Below are 22,194 nucleotides of genomic sequence, written 5' to 3'. Positions count from 1 at the left end.
TTATTTTCTGAAGATTTTTTTACTGGCAATACTTAATTTTTCTAATGAATTGGAAAATAAACCTAGAAGGCACAGCATATTTGTGACCTCACCCCTCTTAAAGCCAAACACACTTTTCAAATAATCTCTTCCTTTCTTATTCTACCAATAACAAAGATCTCCAGAAATAAAGATTATTTGTTGAGTTTATATTGTTCAGATTCACTTTGTCCAAGTCGCCTTGAGGCACTGTGTGCAGTCAAGTGGCCTGTTTATAATGTTGGTACTAAATTAAAGCCAGTTATTGTTGCAGTGTTCCTATTTAATTTGCTCTACTGGCATGCCATGAACATGCAGGCTGAACTTAGAGCAGATGTGATTTATTTCACACAGAATCAGACAGAACCATAAGGACTGAAAGGGACCTCTGGAGATCACTGAGTTCAGCCCCCTGATAAAGCAAGTTCTCTACAGTACCTTGCACAGGAATGTGTTTGGGCATGTTTTGAATATTTCTAGAGAAGGTGACTCCACAACCACCCTGAACAGCCTGTTCCAATGCTCTGTCACCCTCAAAGCAAAGAAGTTCCTTCTCATGTTTGGAGCTTACTATACTCCACATAGTGTCCATGGGTCCTCGTCCTGTTACTGGGTACTAGTGAAAAGAGCCTGGTCCCATCCTCTTGACTCCCATCTGTTGGATGTTTATAGGTATTGATAGGATCCCCTCTCAGTATTCCTTTCCCTAGAACTGCCCCAGGTCTCTCAGCCTTTCCTCATGTGGGAGATTCTCCAGGTCCCCACCATCTTTGTAGCCCTCCACTGGACTGAGAGTTCCCTAAAAGTTCTTCCAAAAGCTGCCTGTCTTTCTTGAACTGGGGTACAGTACTAGTCATGTGGCCTCACCTAAGCAGAGTAGAGTGGTGAGGATCACCTCCCTTGTGGAGGACTTACCTCGGCCACACTCTATTTAATGCACCCCAAGACTGAAAATCTGGACCAAAACATTGGGTATGAAATCTATAGAGAACTTTCTAATGGTGTATAAGAGATCAGTAACAGTGTTTTGGTACAGAGTATTACCATTCAGTTAACAAATTTCTACATGAACCCTGAGACAGAACCATAAGAACTCCTGTCACCATTCTGCTTGCCTCGTGGTGTGTGCATCTTCTGGCATCTCCACACCTAAGAGCCAGGAATGAAATAACAGAATGACAGCATCCCAGCCAACCAATCAGTCTGTAAGAGCTACGATAGTCTTTCAGTTCTTCCTTTGCTGTGAGAACAAAAGAAAAAATAAAGTTTTATGTTTTGTCATTGTTTTTTCTTTTGTCTTCCAGTATTTGTATCCTTCCCAATTGCCTAAACAGCACTGGTGCAAATAAGAAGCAATGCGCCACCTGACATAACTGACTGTGTAGAAGCAAGGGAAAAAAAAACAACGGAAAAAAGTCTGTTTGTTTGGAACTATGTAGTAAGTTTTATTCAAATCTAATGCTGGTGTCTAAGAATTATGTGGTGTGATGGAACAAGGGCACCAGGAGTCCAGATGAAGCAGTAAACATCCATAGAGCAGTTAAGTCTATTTTTATGGTAAATGCTGCCACTAGCAGCTGTACTATGGTTAAAAAAATGCATATTGGTCCCAACATTGCTTCTCTCTCTGCTGTTGTATGCTTAGTAGTAAGCACACCTATTTCAAACCATTTAGGTTTCTTTTTCAGTTCTGTGTTAATGAAAGGAAATCTCTGTAACTGGTATGAGCAGTGCAGAAGCAATACTGAATTACCTCTTATCATACCATTGATGATCCCTCTCAAGTTCTGCTGGTTTTTGCAGTACCCTGTGAAATCTTCCTTTCTCTGGAGTGCAATGAGCGGGCACATTACTATTCCCTTCCCAATATGACTCTGTGTCACGACGGAGGCAGCTTTGTGGTTCGGAGCCTTCTGTTATTTTCTCAGTGACAAGCACACCCACTGTCATTTCTGAAGCAGAGAACTAATTAGGCAGCAGTGATGTGATATTCCCCCTCATTGTCACAGAGGAATATTGACAAGTTCTTTTGGTGTATCATACTGTTAGAAAAATAAAGCCTTGAGTTTTCAGATTTCTGGCTTTTGACTCTCACTTTGAGATATGCTGTTCACTATCACAGATTGTCCTTGTATTTCCATGTACCTTTCAGTACTGAAAACACATATTCTTTTCCCCACAGTGTCTGCAGACAATGGAGTTTGCTGTCACATAAATATCACACATTTTCTGGGATTTTCTGAATCCTTTTTCTGCTTGGTTATCTTCAGGGAAAATGAGCTCAATCAAATACACTTAATTGGTCCTTTCCAGGATTCAGCAAAATAAATGAAAAAAAAAAAAAAAATTCAAAAGGTCACATTCACATGTTCCTTGCTTTAAAAAAGGCATTTGTACTTTTTTTTTTTACCAATTAGCTTTTGAGAGTAGTTCTACAGATACTTTTAGCAGTACCAGGCATTTTTTATTGCATTCAAGAGTAAATCCATATTTTCTTATGTAGCTTATATGAAAGCAGCATGTTAAAAACAGCTCACAGACTCTTCTAGAAATGAGAATTGATAACTTGGCTTTTTACATAAGGATCAAACATAAAGTACTGTCAGCCTGAACATCTTGTGAAAGCTGATAATAAAAGAGAGGTCTGCTAAGATATCCATTGAAATATCTGACATCAAAATGTCTGTCTTGGCCTTTTAAATTCTAAGAATTCAGTGGGTCCAAGAGCAGAACCCCCCAAAATGCACAACTAGTTGATCCTGTTTTTCTCCCAGCCGTTAGCTCATACTTATAGACCTTTTCTGGGTGGCAGTTTTTTCAGCTCCTTTCCCCTACCTAGGACTTAGTACTTCCAAAGCAGCTCAGGCTTTTTTTTAACATCTTGTCCTGTTTGAATTTGCATAAGGGCAACTGCATGAACATCCTGTTTAATTTGCTCAAAGGCTTGTCATTGCTCAGGGCCTTATGTGAAACTGCTCTTCTGAGTTGCTTGATAGAGAGGGGCTACAATTGGACTGTAATCTGAAATATGCCTTTTCTAGAAACACAAAACACCTAAGAAAGCTTGTGTTTCCTTTTTCATTAGTTGGTAGAGACATAGCAGTTATTTTATTGATCATATCCTTGGGGATCTGACAACATCCACCTTACCATTTTATTCTCAAGAACCTTCTGTGTGGGTCCTGTGACCATACTTCACTTTATGCTGAAACCAATTTTCAGGTGGATTTGAATTTTCTTCCCTTTCTCAGAGACTTCTGCTGTGTTTTCCCATGCTGTGATGCTGATGAATTGCAAGTACTCAGCCACCTAACCCGTGACAGGGCTGTGTTTCCATGCCTGGGGCAGTTAATTCTGGATGCCTCTCCAAGTGAAAGCAAACTGGCCTGCACTCTGCTGCTGAAGGTATTGAGAAAAATGCATTGGTGCTATCAGTTCCTGCATACCACCCACCTGCCTTTGACTGCAGTTGACACTGAAGGTCTAGCATGTCTGTAGAAATATATGCAATAGAATCAGAACAATCTGATATCTGTAAAAAAAAAAACCACAAAAAAACATTTGGCTTTTGAGTCAAACTACACAGACTGTACTGACTTCTGCAGACTTTTGCCCACTGGTGTCAGTTGGTATCTGTTTTATTGACAGAAAATTACATTGCCAAGTAACAGGCTTAATTATGGAAATGAATTCTTTTTTCTTCCCTGGTTAGAGGCATTCTTCACTGTGCTCAAGACTGAAATATGCGAGTAACTTACAAGGCACAGGCCTGCAGCATGCTGCTGAAGGAGGGAAAAGCACTGCAGCAACCACAAAGCAGGCAAAGGGTGAATCTTGCCTTGTTCACAGGGGAATTAGCAAGCATTGCACTAGATAAATTGAAATACTTGGATTCTGACAATAAAATGAGACAGAATACCCTTACAACCAAACAAACTGAGAGCTTTAAAATCTGTTCGATTAGAGCACTTGAAAACAATCAGCAGAATGAAAGAAGTACTGTGTCTACATATACAGACTCTTTATCTTTTCCAAATGAAAAGCAAGACACTCCTTTTGTCAAGACCGCCACACTGAATTTCATGAATGTGAATACTATTTTCTTTGATGACCACTGTAATCTTTGTGGTACTTGAAGAATCCAAGTCTGTAGTCAGATTCTCAAGCATATTAAGCATATGAAAGGAGTAATAGCACTGACCCCACTAAATTTATGTCAGAAATGTACTCTGATGTCCTAGACATTTAAATAAATACAGTCCGTACAGGAAGTTCTTACTATTCTCCAAACAGTCGAGCAATTTCCTGGATGGAACAGCACTGTGACCTTTGTGAGATTGATATCAAGGAGCAAGACACAATATTGTCACCGTCCAGATTAAAGCAGAGCATGAGATGAGGGTGACTTCAGCACTTTTTCATCCAAGGCTGCAGCCTGTCTCTGTGAGTTGGAACAAAAGAAATTAAATGCCATAAACCAAATTATTTAGGTGCTGTTATGTTTCAGTGTGCTAACGTAAGGCAGAAGCTCTGAAATGCTCTTGGAGACAGTGCTCCCCCACTCAGGAGTTTGGATATTAACTTTGGAAACTCTCCATAACTGCTGAGATAGGATGTTGATTGCTGGTAAAATAGGAGCATGATGAAAGCCTATATTTAGAAATCTTGGTGATAATTAATTAGAGGCTCTTCATTTAGAGCAGTGAGTTACATGACCCCAACCCCACCTTAACCTCAGCAAGGGGAAACGTGATTTTGGTGGACTTTGGCTACATTTGTTCTTCATTTAGATTGGTTTTGTTCTTGAAAGTAGTTCTTACATGTTCACATTTGTGGAACATGTCTCTCTTGACACCAAGATTTGGAATTGTCTTCATAATTCAAAATACAAAAAATTCTAAAAAAAAAATAAATTATCCATTTATCAGCAAATCTCTACTGATTGAGAAATAGAGCCCCTAATCCCCTTCAGTCTCATTCAGTTCCTTGACTATCATTCCTGAGACTAAGTATAAAAGTTTGTTTTCTTCTCGAGTAAATGGTTTAATGAATATAGTCAGTGTATGTGCATTGTTGTCAGCCTCATTTCACAAGTGCTTGGAGATACGTACTCCTGGGACATTGTAATACTCAGAACTGGTGTCTGCCGCTAGTGATCAGTTTGCCACACAATGGAGGAATTTATTTTGAGGCTCTGAGACTCATAGAGTTCAACTTCTTTGGCAGAATGGATGGCTTGATTGATTATAGCCTTCAGGAGAAGGCTGAATGCCTTTAATCTTTTCTCACCCATCAGATGACTGATTCTGCATGCTGTCCTATGCAGAGCATGCATATGCAAGAGATACTAGGCTCCTGGTGCCAGGACAGAATCTATTGCAGTTGTGCATGCAATGGGCCAATAGGTTCTTCATGAACCTCCAGGTGTGGAGCAAAGATGAATGCAAAATACTGCATCTGGAAGAGGCCATTGAAGGTCAGGGACTGACCCACTTGGGAAGTTGTGGGTCTGAATCTGAAACAGTGTCGAGTTTGGAGTCTGCGGTACCACAGAGATTATACACTAGTGAGAGTCCACAGTGTACAAAAGGGGTTAAAACACTGTTGTAAAAGCTGAGGACACCCAGGGACCTCAGGCAGTAATGCCCAAGACTGGTAACTGTGAGCAAGGCCACGTGCAAGGTGCTGCACTTAGGTCAGGAAAATCCCAGATATGCATATAGACTGGGAGAAGAACGTATAGAGAGAAGCCATGTGTAGAAGGACTTGGGGATAATAGTGGACAAAAAGCAGAACGTGGTTGAGCACTTTGCACTTGCAGCCTGATAAGCCAACAGAACCCTGGGCTGCATCAAAAGAGTTGTGGCCATCAGGGAGATGGAGATAATTTTTCCCCTCTATTCTCTCCCCGTGAGGCCCCACTTGCAGTGCTGCATCCAGGCATGGGGTCCCCAGCAGAAGAAAGATGTGGAACTGTTGGAGCAGATCCAGAGGAGGGCTGGGAATATGAGTGGAGAGCTGGAGCACCTCTCCTGTCAAAAAAGGCTAAGGGAGCTGGGCTTGTTCAGGCTGGAGAAGGCTCTGAAGAGACATCACTGCGGCATTTCAGTACTTGAAGGGAGCTTACAAGAAGAGACAAACTTTTCAAGTGCTTTGATGGCTATAGGACAAGAAGGAATGGTATTAATCTGAAAGAGGGGAGGTTTCAATCAGTTGTTTTGAGGAAATTCTTTACATTTTTTTTTTCCCGCCTGCTGCTGCATCAGAGAAAAGCGAAAAAAAAGCTTGAACCTGCTTGGTAAGTTGCGCCTGAAGCTCACCACTAGCTGCTGTAGGTTAGTAGTGCCTTCTAGTGGGATGCGACGATGTTGCAGGGAGCCGAAGGGCCGCTCCAGCCGGAGCCGCAGACACCAGCCGCTTACTGACTGTGCCCTCGGCCTCCCACCTCTGTCCTGTGGCCATTCCAGCTTTCCTCACCAGCTCCTTCGGAGTGCACAGCAGGCATTCTTCTTACTCTGAGTTTCAAACACTATGAAAATTAGCATCCCCACAGCCACTTAAATTTTTGCTGGGTAGAAGCTGCCCTGGAATTGAGCTTTATTATAGATATGCTGTCGTTTTGAACTTTTGTTTTTATTTTGTGAACTTTTTCTAAACAAACAGTGAGCAGGAAAATGAATTTCTAACATTGTTAGAGTCCTAAAAGAGAGCAAGATTTCTGGGAGAAAAAAAAAGTTCACAAATCCATCACTGTATTATCAATATAAACGTAGACATTTATTTTATTTGAAATATAAAACATATTTTTTATACATTCTAATATTCAAATTCTAACTATGTTTGAAATTCTAGTTGTTAAGTCCTAGACTTCTGCAAAGCCTTTGACACAGTCTCCCACAGTATTCTCCTGCAGAGGCTGGCAGCCCATGCCTTGGACAGGTACACCCCTGGCTGGGTAAGGAACTGGCTGCATGGCCAAGAAGGTCCAGCAGGTGGTGGTGAATGGAGTTAAATCCAGCCAGTGACCGGTCACAAGTATGACACCGAGATGGGAGGAAGTGTCAATCTGCCTGGGGTAGGAGGGCCCTACAGAGAGATCTGGACAGGCTGGATAGCTGGGCAGAGACCAGTGGGATCAAGTTCAGCAAGACCAAGTGCCGGGTCCGGTGCTTTGGCCACAACAACCCCAGGCAACACTGCAGGCTTGGGGCAGAATGGCTGTGTGGAGGAAAAGGAGCTGGGGGGGCTGGTTAGTGCTCAGCAATGCGCCCAGGTGGCCAAGAAGACCAATGGTGTTCTGGCTTGTATCAGAAACGGCGCTGCCAGCAGGAGCAGGAAAGTGATCATCCCTCTGTACTCAGCTCTGATGAGGCTGCAGTTCAAGTGCTGTGTTCAGTTTGGGCCTCTCAGTACAAGAAAGGCACTGAAGCTCTGGAGCGTGGGACAACAAAGCTGGTGAGGGGTTCAGAGCATAAGTCTTATGAAAAGCATCTGAGGGAGCTGGAGCCCTCCCCTGGCACAGCTCCGTGCCGTTCCGTCGGGCCCTGTCGCTGTCACACAGAGCAGAGCTCCGCGCTGCCCTCCACTTCCTGTGAGGAGTTGCAGCCACCATGAGGGCTCCCCTCAGCTCCTCTGCTCTGTGCCCAACACACTCAGGATCTTCATCTGCTCCTCACACCTCTGGCCTTCCAGACCTTCCCCCATCTTTGTAGCCCTTCTTTGGACACGCACAAAGGGTGTTGTGCCCCTTCTGATCTGTGGCACCCAAACCCACCCCCACTGCTGGAGGTTAGGCCCCACAGGGTAGAGCAGAGCAGGACACTGCCCTGTTGGCACAGTTGCAGGGTAGTTTTGTTCCACTACAGCCATTCAGGCTGTCCCACCAGCTCTGAAATTCCACTGATGCAGCTGCTCAAACTTCCAGTCTCCACTGTCTCCCAGGCAGCACCTCTAAAAATGCTTAATTCTTTAAGTTACACTAATTTAATTTAACCCAAGTCTTTAGGTTAAGAAAAATCGTTTTTCCTACACTATCTTGACCTTTTAAAATGATAATGATTAAGTATCTTCTAATTAAACATTCAATAATGTTGTTTTCATTAATGATTAACATTACAATGACAGCTTGTTATCCATTACAGCAGCATGGCCACAGACATGTGTGTGTCTGCAGGTATGGGGGGGAGCGTGATATAAAAATAAATAATGGAAATACTATTACAAAAATAATAATTTATTCTTTAGAAAGTAGAAGGAAGATCTGGCAGAAACAAACATTCATAGTATCTAACACAGAATCAGGCTGTTGCATTCCAGTAGACAGATCACTACAGAATTACTGTGACTAGCAGGAAGTTCACATGAACCCAATGTGTGGAAATTTTTCTCCAGTTATCCATGTTTTGCATCCTATTTCAGAGGACAAAGTGCACATACTCTATTAAAGCAGAGTTAGTTGCAGAATTAGCACAGTATGGCTTCACATGGATTTTCCCTCCTAACATGTCCTGATATGAAGTTAGGGAAAAAGTCTAGAAAACTGAGCTAATACATAATAAATATGAAAGAAAATAAGACAACAGTTCCCATCTCTATCCTCTCTATCTCTTCATTAAGAGAGAGAGAATTCTCAATTGGAATGTTCCTGAAATAGCTGTGTTAAGCACGAACACATGCCAGATACAGGGACTTACAGCTGTATGTACACTGTGTAGCCTTTTATCTATCTAGGCACTATGAAAAAGTTTTTCAAGACAACCACATTTTTATGGAGAAAGGTAAAGAAAATAAACTACAAACAAAATAGCCCTTCCACCCCCAAACATACACACAAAACCACAAGGGAAGTTTCTGCAACATTCACCCAACAATTAAGAATTGTTTAAAAGGTAGAAGAGCAGGAGCAGAACTGTCTCAAAAGACAACAGTACAAAAAACACCGTTCCATATCTGAAGTGCTGTTTCCCTTTTTAGAAAAATACTTGCAAGCGTGTAGAAAATTTCAAGTCAGATATTTCACACCTGCAAATGGCAACAATTATTTGAGCACAATGCACTTAATAAATGTCCTGAAATATTAATTATTTAATATTCATTCATGGCAACATGTATGTCAGTTTAAATTAAGCATCTTCAGCTTTCTGCTGCAGATAAATTGTTTGGTGGTAGACTGACAAATAAGATGACAAACAAGAAACAAGTGATTGACACTGGGGATTTTGCCTGTCCATTTCCACAAATTCTGGGGTGATAATTCTCCCCTAAGCACTGTCTCTTATCCCAGCATTGTTTCTAGGGGAAGGAAAAAAGTAGGAGTGAAATATATTCTTCTGAAAAATAGGCTGTTTATCTGTTAACCTACAAAAAATGAGCCAACAGCAAGATACAATGTAGTGTATTATCTTTGGTCAGACAACTGTCACTGCTGAGCTCTCACTGAATTTATAACTCAAAATGTGTGATGTGTGCAATACAGCCACGCTGATAAATTAAGGTAGTTTTTGGTATATTTACAGAAAAGATTAGATTATCAGATATACTTTTAGACATAAGGAAAATATTTTCTTTCAGAGTGGTCAGGCACTAGAATGTCTGCACAGGGAGGTGGTGGAGTCGCTGTCCCTGGCAGTGTTCAAGAGGCTTCTGGATGAGGAGCTACAAGATGCGGTTTAGTAGCTTGTGGTAGCAATGGTGATGGGAGGATGGTTGGACTTGTTGATCTTGTAGGTCCTTTCCAACCTTGTGATTCTGTGATTCTGTGATACTTAGGAAAGACTGCACTCTGAAAGCCCCAAATTAAAAGAAGAAATTAATACAGAAAAAAAAAAAACAAACCACCACCTGGATCCGTTTATAAAGTAAATTCTGCATCAGCTGAGGGAACCCAGAAAACCTTACTTGTTCTTCTAATTAATAATGTTAATTATTTATGTGCACTGAAATATATGCTAGTTTTATATTTAAATCTCCTTTCTGATATTTCTGAGTCAGGATGAGATTCCCATTTCACGTGAATGCTAGAAGACAGAAGTCTCTATACAGTAAAGCCAAACAAGTTCAATTATTGTGCATTTTTACAATCTGCTTCCTCCAAGAGCCATTCAATTCCACTTAGTAATCCACTTAAAGTTGCAGCTACGATGTCTTGCACCTGTAAAAATAATAATAATTATAAAAACCTTATATATTACAGATAACAGGCAATGTAACAATATTTTAGCTGCATTCCATGATTGTCTTTAGAGTTAGAAATCTATCAAATTCACATTTTTACTGCTCACTTCCAGACCCCATAGAAAAAGTTTCCTGAAAGCAAGGAGCAAAATAAAAACATTTTTTTACAGAATTAATTATGAGATCCATTAGAAAAGCCCCGCATTCTTGATATTCTGGTGAATTTCATTTCAGTTACTCCAGTCACTACTAGACAGCATTTTATTTACAGATGAGAAGCTACTTGAAAGTTCCTCTAAAAAATAGTAGTGCCTTTATAATTCAAGGCATGTTATTGTTTCTCACATTTTGTAATGTATTATAAAGTGCCTACTATAAATGTTACACTGAAAAGAAAAAGCTTCTGAAGATTTTTTACAAAGAAAACAAGGGAAATAAACTGGGATTTCTTTCCCTGATCCTTTGGCTACACAACATTATAAAAAACAAATTATACATATCTGAGCCATAATGATAAATAACGCACCTGGCAAGCATGAAAGAATGGGTAAAAAAAAAAGTAAACTGATTTGTTAAGGACACAAGGACAGGTTCTGTTCAACATTTATATCAGTGATTTAGATGCAGAAGTGGAATGCATTCTTAGTAAGTTTGCTGCAATATTGGGATGTGCTTTGACTCTCTGGAGGCCTTGGAAAGAGATACGGGTACCTCCAGCCTCCAGAAATTAATCAACAGTGTGAAGTTCAACAAAAGAAATGCGGGGCACTGCACTCGGGGGAAAGCAATGCCAGACACAATCACAGATGGGAACGGCTGGAGAGCAGGTCAGCAGGAAGGGATCAGGGTGTGCTGGTGACAACAGCTCAGCATAAGCCAGCAGTGTGCCTGGACAGCCAAATGGGCAATCACACTGTAAGGGAAAATGAACACAGCATAGCCAGCCAGAAGTGGGTCTCCTGCTTCAGTGTTGGTGTGGCCTCTCCTTGAATATTGTGTGGAGTTCTGAACTCCACAATAAAGAAAGGATGTTATGGTTACTTCAGTATGACAGGGCTGGAGGGTATGTCCTGTGAGAAATTACTGAAGACACCTGGGTTGTCCAGACTGGAGAAAAGAAGGCCAAGAGGCAACCTCATTGCAGTCTATAATTTCCAGAGGAGGGGAAGTGTAGAGGGAGGTGCAGGGCTCTGCTTCTGGAATGACAGGATGGGAAGGGCACAAATCTGTGCCAGGTGAGGCTGACTGGGCATTAGGAAATGTTTATTCACCATGAGGGTGGTCAAGCTCAGAAAAAGGCCTCTGGTAGATGTGCCTGATAACCTGAACCTGTCAGTGTTTAAAAGGCATTTGGATAATGCCCTGACTCGTGTGCTTTAACTTGTGGTTAGCCCTGAAGAAATCAGACAGTTGGACTAGATGGTCTCTAAAGATTCCTTTCAACTAAACTAACCAAACTAAGTAGACTAAACTATTCTATTCTCTCAATACACCATGCCAAACAAGTGATAACCAAGAGTCTCATGAAAAAATGACAGAAAAAAACACCAGTTAAGGCTTTGGGTTGTAACTCAGGAAATGTAGATTTAAATTAACTGAATCTTCCTTACACCCTTCAAGACCAGCCCTTCATACATCTTTGCCTTTCGGCAAGCTGAAGCTTCTTGTGTGGACACCTGGCCAAACCACATAACACCTTTATGGCCATTTTGGTTAATGTGTATCTTACAGGACCAGATACACTAAATTCTTCCATTAGAGAGCTGTGCACTTTCTTACATAGGTACAGTTCAGGAACTATAACAATCTTACATTACATTTAAGCCATCTAGAAACAAAGGGTGAAGATTTAAGAGCAAGTACCATCCAGGGTCGAGGTAGCAGATTTAGTTGCAGCTGGTGTGCCATATAAACACAAGGAATCCTTTCCACACCAAAGTGAGAGACACAAGACAGAACTAGAAGAGGTCTGTTAGGAGGTCCAAAGGCTGGATCAATCATAGCCAAAATATGAGCCAGTTCTTCCTCGCGATTGTGCTCTAGGAAACAATTTTTAATAAGTACATAAGTATTAAACATATGTAAAACTCACGGAGAACATTCATACATATTAAATTTAAATTGTTTTTAATTTTGTTTAAATATTTTTTCAAGTATATAAAATATAATTTTCAGGTATATAAAATAAAATTTTCAAATACATATTAATTTTCAGATATATAAAGTCTCAGAGCTGAGGAAACACAGAACTGGAAGAAAGACAGAAAAGCTATCTAGCTCTGCTACTCTCAAGGCTACATCATCTGTCTTTATGTCATACATAGCTGTTATTTAAAGAGCTCTATAAATCCCACATGCAGTTTGAGTCCTTAATATCACAGTGTTTTCCAAGTACCCCACAGACTCCAAGACAACAAGCCATTGAGAAATACTGACACGCCATACAGCCTGCAGCCTCAGTATACCTCTTATTTTCTGATTTAACCCTTTTCAAACATTTAAAGCTGATGTATGTAAAGACAGTTAACATGATACTTGTTTGGACTGCTCTTACTGGATGACTGTCCTGACCTGGGCTAATTGCTTCTTATAATGCAGTTCCACCACTATGATAATTCCAGGTTTTCCACCTTCCTTGTTTGTTTTGTTGGTTTGTTTTTTTTTTGTTTTGGTTTGGTTTTTTTGTTAGTTAGTTTGTTTTGTTTTTGTTTTCTGTATTGTTTGGTTTATACATATTTTGGTTTATTTATATATTTAAATTCAAATCATATACAAGATCTAACTTAAATAATTGCCTTACCAGTGTTAATCATAACCAAATCAAGAGGACATAGCCCCTCACATGGACAGTATTTAGGATAGGTGATTGCTGTTAAGTCCTGAATAAACAGCACTAAAGAAGTAGATTTTGAAGCAATCCAAACATGGATTTTTGTGTATTTTGTTCTTGTCACAAATATTGATGACATTCCAGCCATCCACAAAATACCATTCACAAAATATGAATTTAATAAAAAAAAAAAAAGAGAGAGAGAATTTCCTTACTTTTATGAGCTTCTGCATTAGCAACATAAATGAATCCATCAACTACTTCGCACACCTTCTTAACTTGAGATATTACATTGTACTGCACAGCTTGCTGATTCCCTACAATGCTGTTCTCTTGGTAGAACATCTTATTCACAACAGCAGCTTGCTCTTCTCTTGCTCTCTTCCTTTCCACGCTGCAAGATATTAAAATATTTCATAATAATAATAAGGTTAATTAAGTAGAAAATGCAAAAACAAAACTGAGGCAGCACAGTAAAGGGGCAGGAAAATAGTCTAAGCCACCAAGAAATTTCATTGCCCACCCATTTTTTCTACTGTGTGTTTACAGATGATACATATGAAAATATACCTGAAAACACAAACAAGTATATGTTCATCATCTTTTAAAGTATCAAGAGGGACAGGAGGACCTGCTATACATGACAAATATGGAGGAGAAATATATAAATTAGGAAAATAAAGTTTATTACTTCCATTCGAAAATTTAGAGGTTGAAGAAGGGAAGAGAAAGTGTGAAGATATGTATTGAAGTTCTACTTTATAAGGAGTATCCATTCATGTGAATGAAGACATAAAAAACACATTAAAAAAACCAAACAAACAAACAAGGGAAGTACAAAAAACTGTGGAACTTTTGTTTTGTTTTTTGTGGAGAAGTCTTACCTGGTTGTTGAGTACAACGTCACAATGTTGAATTTTTGATTACTATTAATCTGAAAAGTGACTCCTGATCCAATTCCTACTGGGAGGGAGGGAAGGGGAGGAAAAGCATATTACAAACACTTCATCATTGAATATGATTAAGTTACAGGCTGAAAAATCTAGTGGTGCAGTACAATGGATAGATCCTAACATGCTACTGTTAGGGGCAGAGTGTACATCATTTAATGCTGAAATTTTACACCTGCCCTAAACTGGCCACACAGACAATTAATTTAACTAAAGTAACCAGCATTGAAAGAAAACAAAGAGGTATTTCCATACATTTCATATTTAGGGTAGAACCTAGAAAGCTAAGTCAGAGAGGCATTAGATTGTGTCAGTCACCCTAAACGAGCACAGAAAAGTTTCTGGACAATTTACAATAAATTGAGTAGAAAAAGAAGAGAAAAAAAGTTGTTTTTATTTTCCCCCCATATTTTCACACCTCTTGTAATGATAATGTAGTAATTCCAACTGCATTGTGTTTAAATAAAGGACAGTTTTTGTGAGGTTTGGATATAAGTGACATTACAGATGTTAAAAACAAAGTTCTTAAACTCTGACAAAATTTCTTAGCATGGTCCTACAACTCTGAAGTTCACAGTTTGACATCAGAGGACTGAATCAGATAAATGATCTGTCTTGAATTCCTGAATAAAAAACACAAGTGTGATTTTTAACCGCTTAACTACAATCTAAAGGAAAATTTCTATTGCCACAGCAATTTTGACATAGAATTTAGGATCAAAGTAGAAATAAAAATAATAAAACTTGATCCCTTTGATTTTTTTTAATTAAATCATTAAATTCACTTCAGCAACAATTTTATCCCAATGTTTTCTGTATTTATCTTTTTGAATAAATAAATGCAGAGTTGGTTTTTTTTGTTTGTTTTTTTCTTACCAGTAGGCTTTTGATTCTCAATGGGAGCATTAAAAAATAAAAATCTTTCTTTCTCCATTTCTCCACTAATGCCTTCTGTTATATCAGGTATAAAATTAAAATTAAAACAATACACAATCAATATCCAGCACCATCCCATCATTACCGTGAATTCGTCTTTGAGGTAAGCCAGCTACTAGCAGGATTTCCGGGCATGTCATCATCTTTCGCACTAAAGAGACATCCAGCTCTTCCAAACCCGGCCCAAACATAGCAAAGCGAGGTTCTGACTGAGTGACCAGCGACTGCAAAAAGGAAGTCACAGCACCATACCGAGAGCGGCTTGATTTCAAACTTCTTCTGGCCTGGGGACAGCTTTTTTTATACCTGTGTTAAAATAGATGGAACTAGAAATTAAACACAGAATACAAGAGTGGTATCAATCAGTAAACATTTATTTATGTCCTATGCCTCTTGTGCTTTATTACTGCTGTAATTCAAGCAAGGGGTGAAAATACATAGGCGAATGTTTCAAACTGATGATTTCAGATATCTCCATAAAGCAGGCAAAATCATAGTATCATAGAATTACTCAGGTTGAAAAAGTCCTCAAAGATCATCTTGTCCAACCGCAGCTTAACCATAGTACCCTAACTCTAACAACCCTCTGCTAAATCATATCCCTGAGCACCACATGCAAACGGCTCTTAAACACATCCAGGGATGGTGACTCAACCACCTCCCTGGGCAGCCTATTCCAGTGCTTCACTATCCTTTCTGTAAAGAAGTGTTTCCTAATGTCCAGCCTAAATTTACCCTGGTGCAACTCGAGGCCATTTCCCCTCATCCTGTCACTTGTCACCAGTGAGAAGAGACTTGCCCCGCTCTCACTGTAAGCACCTTTCAGATTCTGGAAGACAGCAATAAGGTCTCTCCTCAGCCTCCTTTTCCCCAGACTAAACAGCCCCAGCTTCCTCAGCCTATCCTCCCAGGGCTGATTCTCCAAGCCATTCACAAGCCTCACTGCCCTTCTCTGGACCTGCTCCAGTACCTCCATGTCTTTTTTTGTACTGAGGTGCCCAAAACTGAACACAGTACTCAAGGTGAGGCCTCACCAATGCCAAGTACAAGGGGCAGGATGACTCCCCTTCCCCCCCCCCCCCCAGAAAAAAAGCATCAATTCATCCAAATGCCAAACACTGACTTTATGAACCCTTAATATAAGTCTTATTGTTTACTTCAACAAACCAAAACAAACCAAACTGCCAAGTAAAATTAGGAGCTCCAACACTGCACACACAGCACTGTTAAGATAAGAGGTTGCATGGGGGTCTGGGCAGCCTGATCTAGTGGGTGGCAACCCTGCCCACTGTAGGGAGTTGGAGCTAGATGGTCTTAAAGGTCCCTTCCAGCCCAAGCCATTCTATGACACAACAGCAAGCAGTGACAGGTGATTTCAAACATATGACGTTCTTAAGTATTCAGACCTAAGGACATTTAAATCCAATGTCCAAAATCAGAGATAGGTTCACGTTCATTCCCAGCTGAAAAGTGAGGACATACGGCACAAAGACTGCAGAATCTTAGTGCACTTCTTCATGAGGCAAGAGTTTCATGAAGTTATCTTGGGAAAAGAAAACTGTAAATGAAAAACTTTTACTGTGACATAAAAAATGCACCGAAGTTTAAAAAAAACACAACTGGATAATCTGTTTGTCGTGGATTTTTTGTTCAGTCATCCAAACTTACTATAGAGGTTCCTGTGATTTTAAACTAAACTACTTATAATCACTAACTTTATCTTCTGACCAGTAATCATCTAAGCTAAAGTTTAGGCCAGTAAACATCTGAACCCAAACAGTACCACTTGTTATTCTGTGCACTCTCAATATTTGCTTCCCCCGCCCCCCCAAATCTTGAGAATAAAATACAAAAAGTGTAAGAATCTAGAATGTCTTGAATTGGATGAGACCTCAAGGACCGACCACTTCCAACCCTATTGCCATAGGAAGGATCACCATCCACTGGATCAAGTTACACAGAGCCCCACCTAACCGGGGCTCTAGGGATGGGGCATCTGCAGCTTCTCTGTGCAACCTGTGCCTCACCACCCTCTAATGGAATCCTCCGCTCTTGTAAGCTCCCTTCAACAAGGTCTCCTCAGAGCCTTCTCTTCTCCAGGCTGAACAAGCCCAGCTCCCTCAGCTTTTTTTTCCCCCTCCCCCACAGGAGAGATGCTCCAGGTCTCCCATCCCAGCACTCTGGATCTGCTCTGACAGCTCCACATCTTTCTTCTGCTGGGGTCCCAGGCCTGGATGCAGTACTGCATATATCTGGGATTATTCTGGCCTAAGTGCTGCACCTTGCACTTGGCCTTGCAGAACCTCATTAGGTTCTTGTGTTCCCACTTTTCAAGCTTTTTCAGGCCCCTTTGGATGGCATCCTTCTGTTGTATCAACTGCACTGCTTAGCTTGGTGTCATCAGCAGACTTGCTGAGGGTGCACCCAGTCCTGCTGTCTATGTCACTGATAAAGATGTTGAAGAACATTGGTCTCAAGATGTACTCATGCAGAATAGCACTTGTCACCAGCCTTCACAGTCAATGACCAGAACATCCTGGCTGTGACCTTCCAAACAATTACTTATCCACAGAATAGTCCAATCACAGAATCACAGAATGACCCAGGTTGGAAGGGACCTCAAGGATCATGTAGTTCCAACCCCCCTGCCTAGCAGGGCCACCAAACATACACATTTACTAGGTCAGGTTGCCCAGGGCCCCGTCCAACCTGGTCTTGAACACCTCCAAGGACGGGGCATCCACAACCTCCCTGGGCAGCCTGTTCCAGGGCCTAACCACTCTCCTAGTGAAGAACTTCCCCCTAACATCCAACCTAATCGTGGGCTTGGAGAAATCCATCTCTCTTTAACTCAGAGATATGGACTGATCATTTCATTTGCTGTATTTGAAATATTTTTTAGTACTTCTATTAAAACAAGAAATTAATTTTCATTGTATTGAAGAACATCAACACCACCAGGATGTGCAGCTGCTCTGGTATGTTTTCCTGTGGCATAGCAGGTACAGAGTTTACAAAAACCTGCATTCCCAAAGCATCTTACATTCCTGCTGAATTCCAAAGTGACCAAACTGTCACACAACAGGAAATCAGATTTCCAAAACAGGCAATGGGTTTAAAAAACATCAACATTTATTCAGCATCATCATACCATGCAATCTTTCTACTGTAAATACAAAACCTGACTGTAGGCTGCTGTACAGGGCCTGTAAATTGTATCAGAGTACAGAGAAATACTTACTCTGCCATATAATCATGCAGGACTTCATCGCCGACTTGTGAAAAGGCTTTATTAAGAATTTCTGCAGCTGGGAGAGATTTCCAGTCAACAGACGTCCAAACCGGGAGATCCCGCAGGAAGAAACTCCTCCACAGCAGGGGGTCCTGCACAGCCACCCTCCAGTAGCAACTCGTGCATCCCAGGCGGCACAGGTCTTGGGGCGTGAGGAAGGACATGATGTACAGCTGCACATCGATCTGAAAACAACCACAGCAGGGGGTTAGCGCTCCGGGACCCAACAGACCCGAGGGGCGCAGAGGGAGGGTAGGACACGGGTGCGGCGTACCGCGGTGGGTTATCCCCGCAGCCCCCGTGCGGATGGCCCAGGGACCGCGGAGTCCTTCGTGACTGCAGCGAGCAGTTCGGGTTAGTGACCGCACACCGCGCCGTTACGCGGTCCCGCGCAGTGCCGGAGGGGAAGGAGCGCGTCACTCACCGGCAGCGCCTGCAGGGCGCTCACTTCCTCCGCCTCCTCCTCCCCGCCGCCTGCGGGGCCCGGTTCGGCGGCCGCCGCTCCTCGCTCCCGGCTGCCAAACGCCCAGCGCTCCCGCAGCCCGCGCAGGCGGCCGCGCACCGCCGCCTCCAGCCCGCCGCGCCCCGCCGCCCCGCCGGCCGCCATCCCGCCGCGCTCCGCTGCCATCCGCACCGCGGCCGGAGGCGGCTCCCGGCCCCGCCCGCCCTGCCTGGGGCGGGGAGGAGGACACGCCGCCGCGGCCAGCGTGGAGTTTGCGCCGTCAGCGGCGCCCGCGTGGAGCGTCACCCGCGGGACGGTGCGTTTCTTGAACCGTCACGCGTTCCGGGAGCGCTGCCGCACAGCACTTCGGACCGCCGCTCCGCGCGTTCTTTGAACTCATGCTTTAATGCTACTGAGCATACACGTTTGAAGAGCAGGCAGGCTCCGAGCAGGGCTCAGCCTGGTGCTGACAGTCATCCTAAGAGCGCTCATCACACAGCGAGCAGCTTCCGACAGCAACAGTAACAAACCTAGCTGTGGGTTTCCTTGAGGTAACATAACATTTGTTTTGCACTTGTTGTGTTCCATCCATGGTCTCTTAGAGGGCCCTCACACACAGTAACATACTTCGTTAACATGGTTTTGCCAAGCTCTCGGAAATCCACCAGTGCACCCTGTGATCTGCAGCTCAGGTCACTGACAGACGTTGAGTCCATCACCTTGAGGCTCTCCTGCTTTTCCTCTCCACAGTATTTCAGTCCCCAGTAGCACATTTCTCCACTGTACATCATGGCCAGTAAGTGGGTGTCACTAAATATGCCTGCAAAACACAATTGAGATCGGGTATTTTATTCATCGCTTGTGAACAAAAACACGGTTTGTTAGTTCTCTCTTAGGAACACAGCAAACAGTGTTGACAGAGGCAACGTGAGCCTACTCGAGAGGTAGACCAAAGCACACATTTCTAGCCAGATGACTGAAGCTCCCCAGAAAGAGAATGCGGATCAAGGTCTTGCTCCTTACTTCACCCACTTTGCCCTTCCATAATACTTAAGTATTTAAAATGGGCATATAAGTATTCTGCTAATTGTGTTTGCCTATTTATCCTGGAGAATTTCAGTATTTCTTTAAATGCAGGTATGGTGATGCATATTCATATGAGAGTACCTATGTGCCTTTCAACAAGTCCAACAACTGGACAGCTATTTGAGCATTACTAGAACACGCTTTAAGCAGCAGCAGCACTGCTGCCTACTTCTCTCTCACATCTGTTTGGTTTTTAGTTTTTGCTACTTTTATCCTAAAAAATTAGTTTTTTAATGCAAATGAAGTTAAAAAAAACCACGGTAAAGATTTCATAAGTGACTGGTGTATGTGGTACTTTTTCTTTTGGTTACCTTCACTGAGTAGTCCAGCTGTGTCTTTATCTTGAAGTGAGACATCTCCATCTAAATGAAGAGGGCATCTAAAGCTAAGCATCTTCATCAGGTAATGAACTCCATCATTGAGACACTGAAGACAGTTTAAAATAATAGGAAAAAAAAATAGATAAATTCTCGTTAATTTAATGATAGCCAGAAATACTTCCAGGTATGATTTTCCCCACTCTTATTTATAAGGGGGAAAAAAAAAGAAAAAAAGGAAAAAAAAAAAAAAGAAAAAAAAAAGATATTTTGTCACACTTTCAACTGTACTTACAGGCACTCATACCCTCAGAGCACTACACAAAATCTCATTTACCTTTCTAAATGCAGCAATGTTTCCTCTCAGCCATTCGCTCCTTTCTTTTGCTGTATGACAATACATGTAAAGCAGGGCTCCTTTTCTCCAGTAAAGACATTCTACTGAATCTGTACTGAGGATGTTGATGGGCTGAAATAAAATCCAGCAAACTGTGATAAGCAAAAAAAACCCAAACCGTCTGAGCTATCATATACACACTCACACACGCATACATATTAAACTTCCAACTTTAAAGGCTGTGCTTAACAACAGTGCTCAGAGACATATGTCCAGTGCTTTGCATTTATGTTGTCAGAAGCCCCTGGAATCAGGAAATGTTAGTAAGGAAAATTCTGGGCACACAAGAAGTTACTGAAAAGTTATTTACAGGAATCATTATTTAAATACAGGTAAAATGTTTATTACCTCTCCCCCCCCTCCCCCCCCCCCCCCCCCAATGATCTTAGATTTTGCCCAACACAAATACAAGTGCTGCTACCTCAAATCAGATGTTTTTATTTTTAAGTAATAAGTATTTAATTCTCCAAATGAATAATGTTAGTACTCACTTCTTCATTTATGCTGCATTCCCTCACTAAGTCTTCTGGGTCTGAAAGCATACAAATAAGTTCTTTGACTTTTTGCAAGGAAGATTCCCCTGCAAAATCTTCATCCACAAGCTGGCTTTCCTCGAAGTAGGTAATGTCTAAAACAGCCTATGGAAACAAGAAGATATACAATGTAAAAGTACCACCAGCAAAATAATCAGATGGCGGTGCCAGTAACATGCGCTCTCATTACAGTTTATAAAGGATTACAATTTTAAAGTAATTCTTAATTTTAAAAAGTAACAAGTTGAAAGTATGATTGTTTACAGTTGACATAACCCTTCACGTCCTATAGTAACAGTATATCAACTCTTATCTCCTAATGCAACTAAAAGCAGAGCTGTATTTTATGTGCATTCTGTGCTACCACACGTGCTCTGTGACACAGATCAGTTTCCACTGCACCCCGCCCTCTCCCATACACTAAAAGTCGGCCTTTTTAAAGCGGGGCTCTACATGCTTTGTCCATAGTACCTGTGTGTAAAGCTGTAGAAGCGTGGAATGATGTGCTTTCTCTTTCCCTTCTTTACAGAGGTCCTTTAGTTTCTCCAGAGCAGCAGAACCCCTTGCTAAGAAGGCACCTGCAGAAGAACACAGTGCTCCCTTAGTGCCGGGAAGCACGACAGCCCCTGGGGCACTCTGCCCCTTTCCACTCGTGTGGGTGAGCCCTCGCGCTGCCTGCAGCAGCAGATAACAGCACAGCCCGTACACAGGCACGGCGCTGCCAGCCCTGCATCACCGCCTGGAGGCCCTGCTGGGTACGGCCCTGTACCCCGCAGGCAGCACCACACACCGCACGGGCACAGCGGCCGCCTCGGTACCAGGCAGGGGCGGCCTTCAGCCTCACCACCCGCTCCACAGAGCAGCCTCAAAGCTCCGCTGTCTCGCCGCAGGCCCTGACTCTTTTATTACGGGGGAACGAGCGGTGCCCTCAGCGTCTCTCCGGCGCCGAGGGAAAGGGCCTCCCTTCGCACTCCCTGCAGCCGCCCCTCACCATCGCCGCCCGCTCCCCTCGGCGCCGCCAACCGCCGGCCCAGCGCCTCCAGCCGCGGCCCCAGCGCGGACACGGCGCTCCCCGGCTCCGCCATCCCCCGCACGTCACGGCTCCCGGCACAGCCAGACGCCGAGCCCACGGGACGCCGCCATCAGCGCCGCAGGCACGCGCAGTAGCTCGGTCGGGCCGCGCCTCCTCTCGGGGCTGCGGGGAGCGGAGCCGCAGGGCG

At 42.5% G+C, this 22,194-nt stretch overlaps 2 protein-coding genes across 5 annotated transcripts; both read right to left on the bottom strand.

The window, feature by feature from the left end:
* Nucleotides 1–8,235: 8,235 nt before the first annotated feature.
* On the bottom strand, nucleotides 8,236–18,978 carry FBXO4 (F-box protein 4). 4 transcript variants are annotated; one of them, XM_085529561.1, is made up of 7 exons: nucleotides 18,624–18,978; nucleotides 18,149–18,384; nucleotides 14,993–15,213; nucleotides 13,906–13,984; nucleotides 13,237–13,415; nucleotides 12,055–12,230; nucleotides 8,236–10,168 (listed from the first exon to the last, which is right to left on the bottom strand). In XM_085529561.1, exons 1-7 carry the CDS (start codon nucleotides 18,825–18,827, stop codon nucleotides 10,079–10,081), a joined length of 1,185 nt encoding a protein of 394 aa, XP_085385687.1. In that variant the 5' UTR covers nucleotides 18,828–18,978; the 3' UTR covers nucleotides 8,236–10,078. The 4 variants fall into 4 exon arrangements, with proteins under 4 accessions (XP_085385687.1, XP_015704166.2, XP_085385688.1 ...); XM_015848680.3 differs by having other exon boundaries at nucleotides 13,906–13,981; XM_085529562.1 differs by lacking the exon at nucleotides 18,624–18,978 and adding an exon at nucleotides 18,474–18,621.
* A 49-nt stretch (nucleotides 18,979–19,027) lies between these two features.
* Nucleotides 19,028–22,144, bottom strand: RIMOC1 (RAB7A interacting MON1-CCZ1 complex subunit 1). The gene is made up of 6 exons (XM_015848679.3): nucleotides 21,966–22,144; nucleotides 21,446–21,552; nucleotides 20,933–21,079; nucleotides 20,382–20,513; nucleotides 20,039–20,153; nucleotides 19,028–19,461 (listed from the first exon to the last, which is right to left on the bottom strand). The coding sequence occupies exons 1-6, from the start codon at nucleotides 22,057–22,059 to the stop codon at nucleotides 19,172–19,174; spliced, it is 885 nt and encodes a 294-aa protein (XP_015704165.1). The 5' UTR covers nucleotides 22,060–22,144; the 3' UTR covers nucleotides 19,028–19,171.
* Nucleotides 22,145–22,194: the final 50 nt, after the last annotated feature.

Source organism: Coturnix japonica, chromosome Z (genome assembly GCF_054131305.1).
Source record: "Coturnix japonica strain WE chromosome Z, WE-NBRP24, whole genome shotgun sequence".
Taxonomy (NCBI): domain Eukaryota; kingdom Metazoa; phylum Chordata; class Aves; order Galliformes; family Phasianidae; genus Coturnix; species Coturnix japonica.
This window is presented reverse-complemented; position numbering and strand designations above follow the sequence as displayed.

Coding starts and splice junctions, on each gene's coding strand:
- RIMOC1 (XM_015848679.3), bottom strand. CDS start 22,059: ATGGCGGAGCCGGGGAGCGCCGTGTCCGCGCTGGGGCCGCGGCTGGAG. Junction 20,514..20,932: donor AATGCAGCATAAATGAAGAA/GTGAGTACTAAC, acceptor ATTTTATTTCAG/CCCATCAACATCCTCAGTAC. Junction 19,462..20,038: donor AGCTGGACTACTCAGTGAAG/GTAACCAAAAGA, acceptor TGTGTTTTGCAG/GCATATTTAGTGACACCCAC.
- FBXO4 (XM_085529561.1), bottom strand. CDS start 18,827: ATGGCAGCGGAGCGCGGCGGGATGGCGGCCGGCGGGGCGGCGGGGCGC. Junction 18,385..18,623: donor GCGCCCTGCAGGCGCTGCCG/GTGAGTGACGCG, acceptor GGTTGTTTTCAG/ATCGATGTGCAGCTGTACAT. Junction 13,416..13,905: donor ACGTTGTACTCAACAACCAG/GTAAGACTTCTC, acceptor AATATCTTGCAG/CGTGGAAAGGAAGAGAGCAA.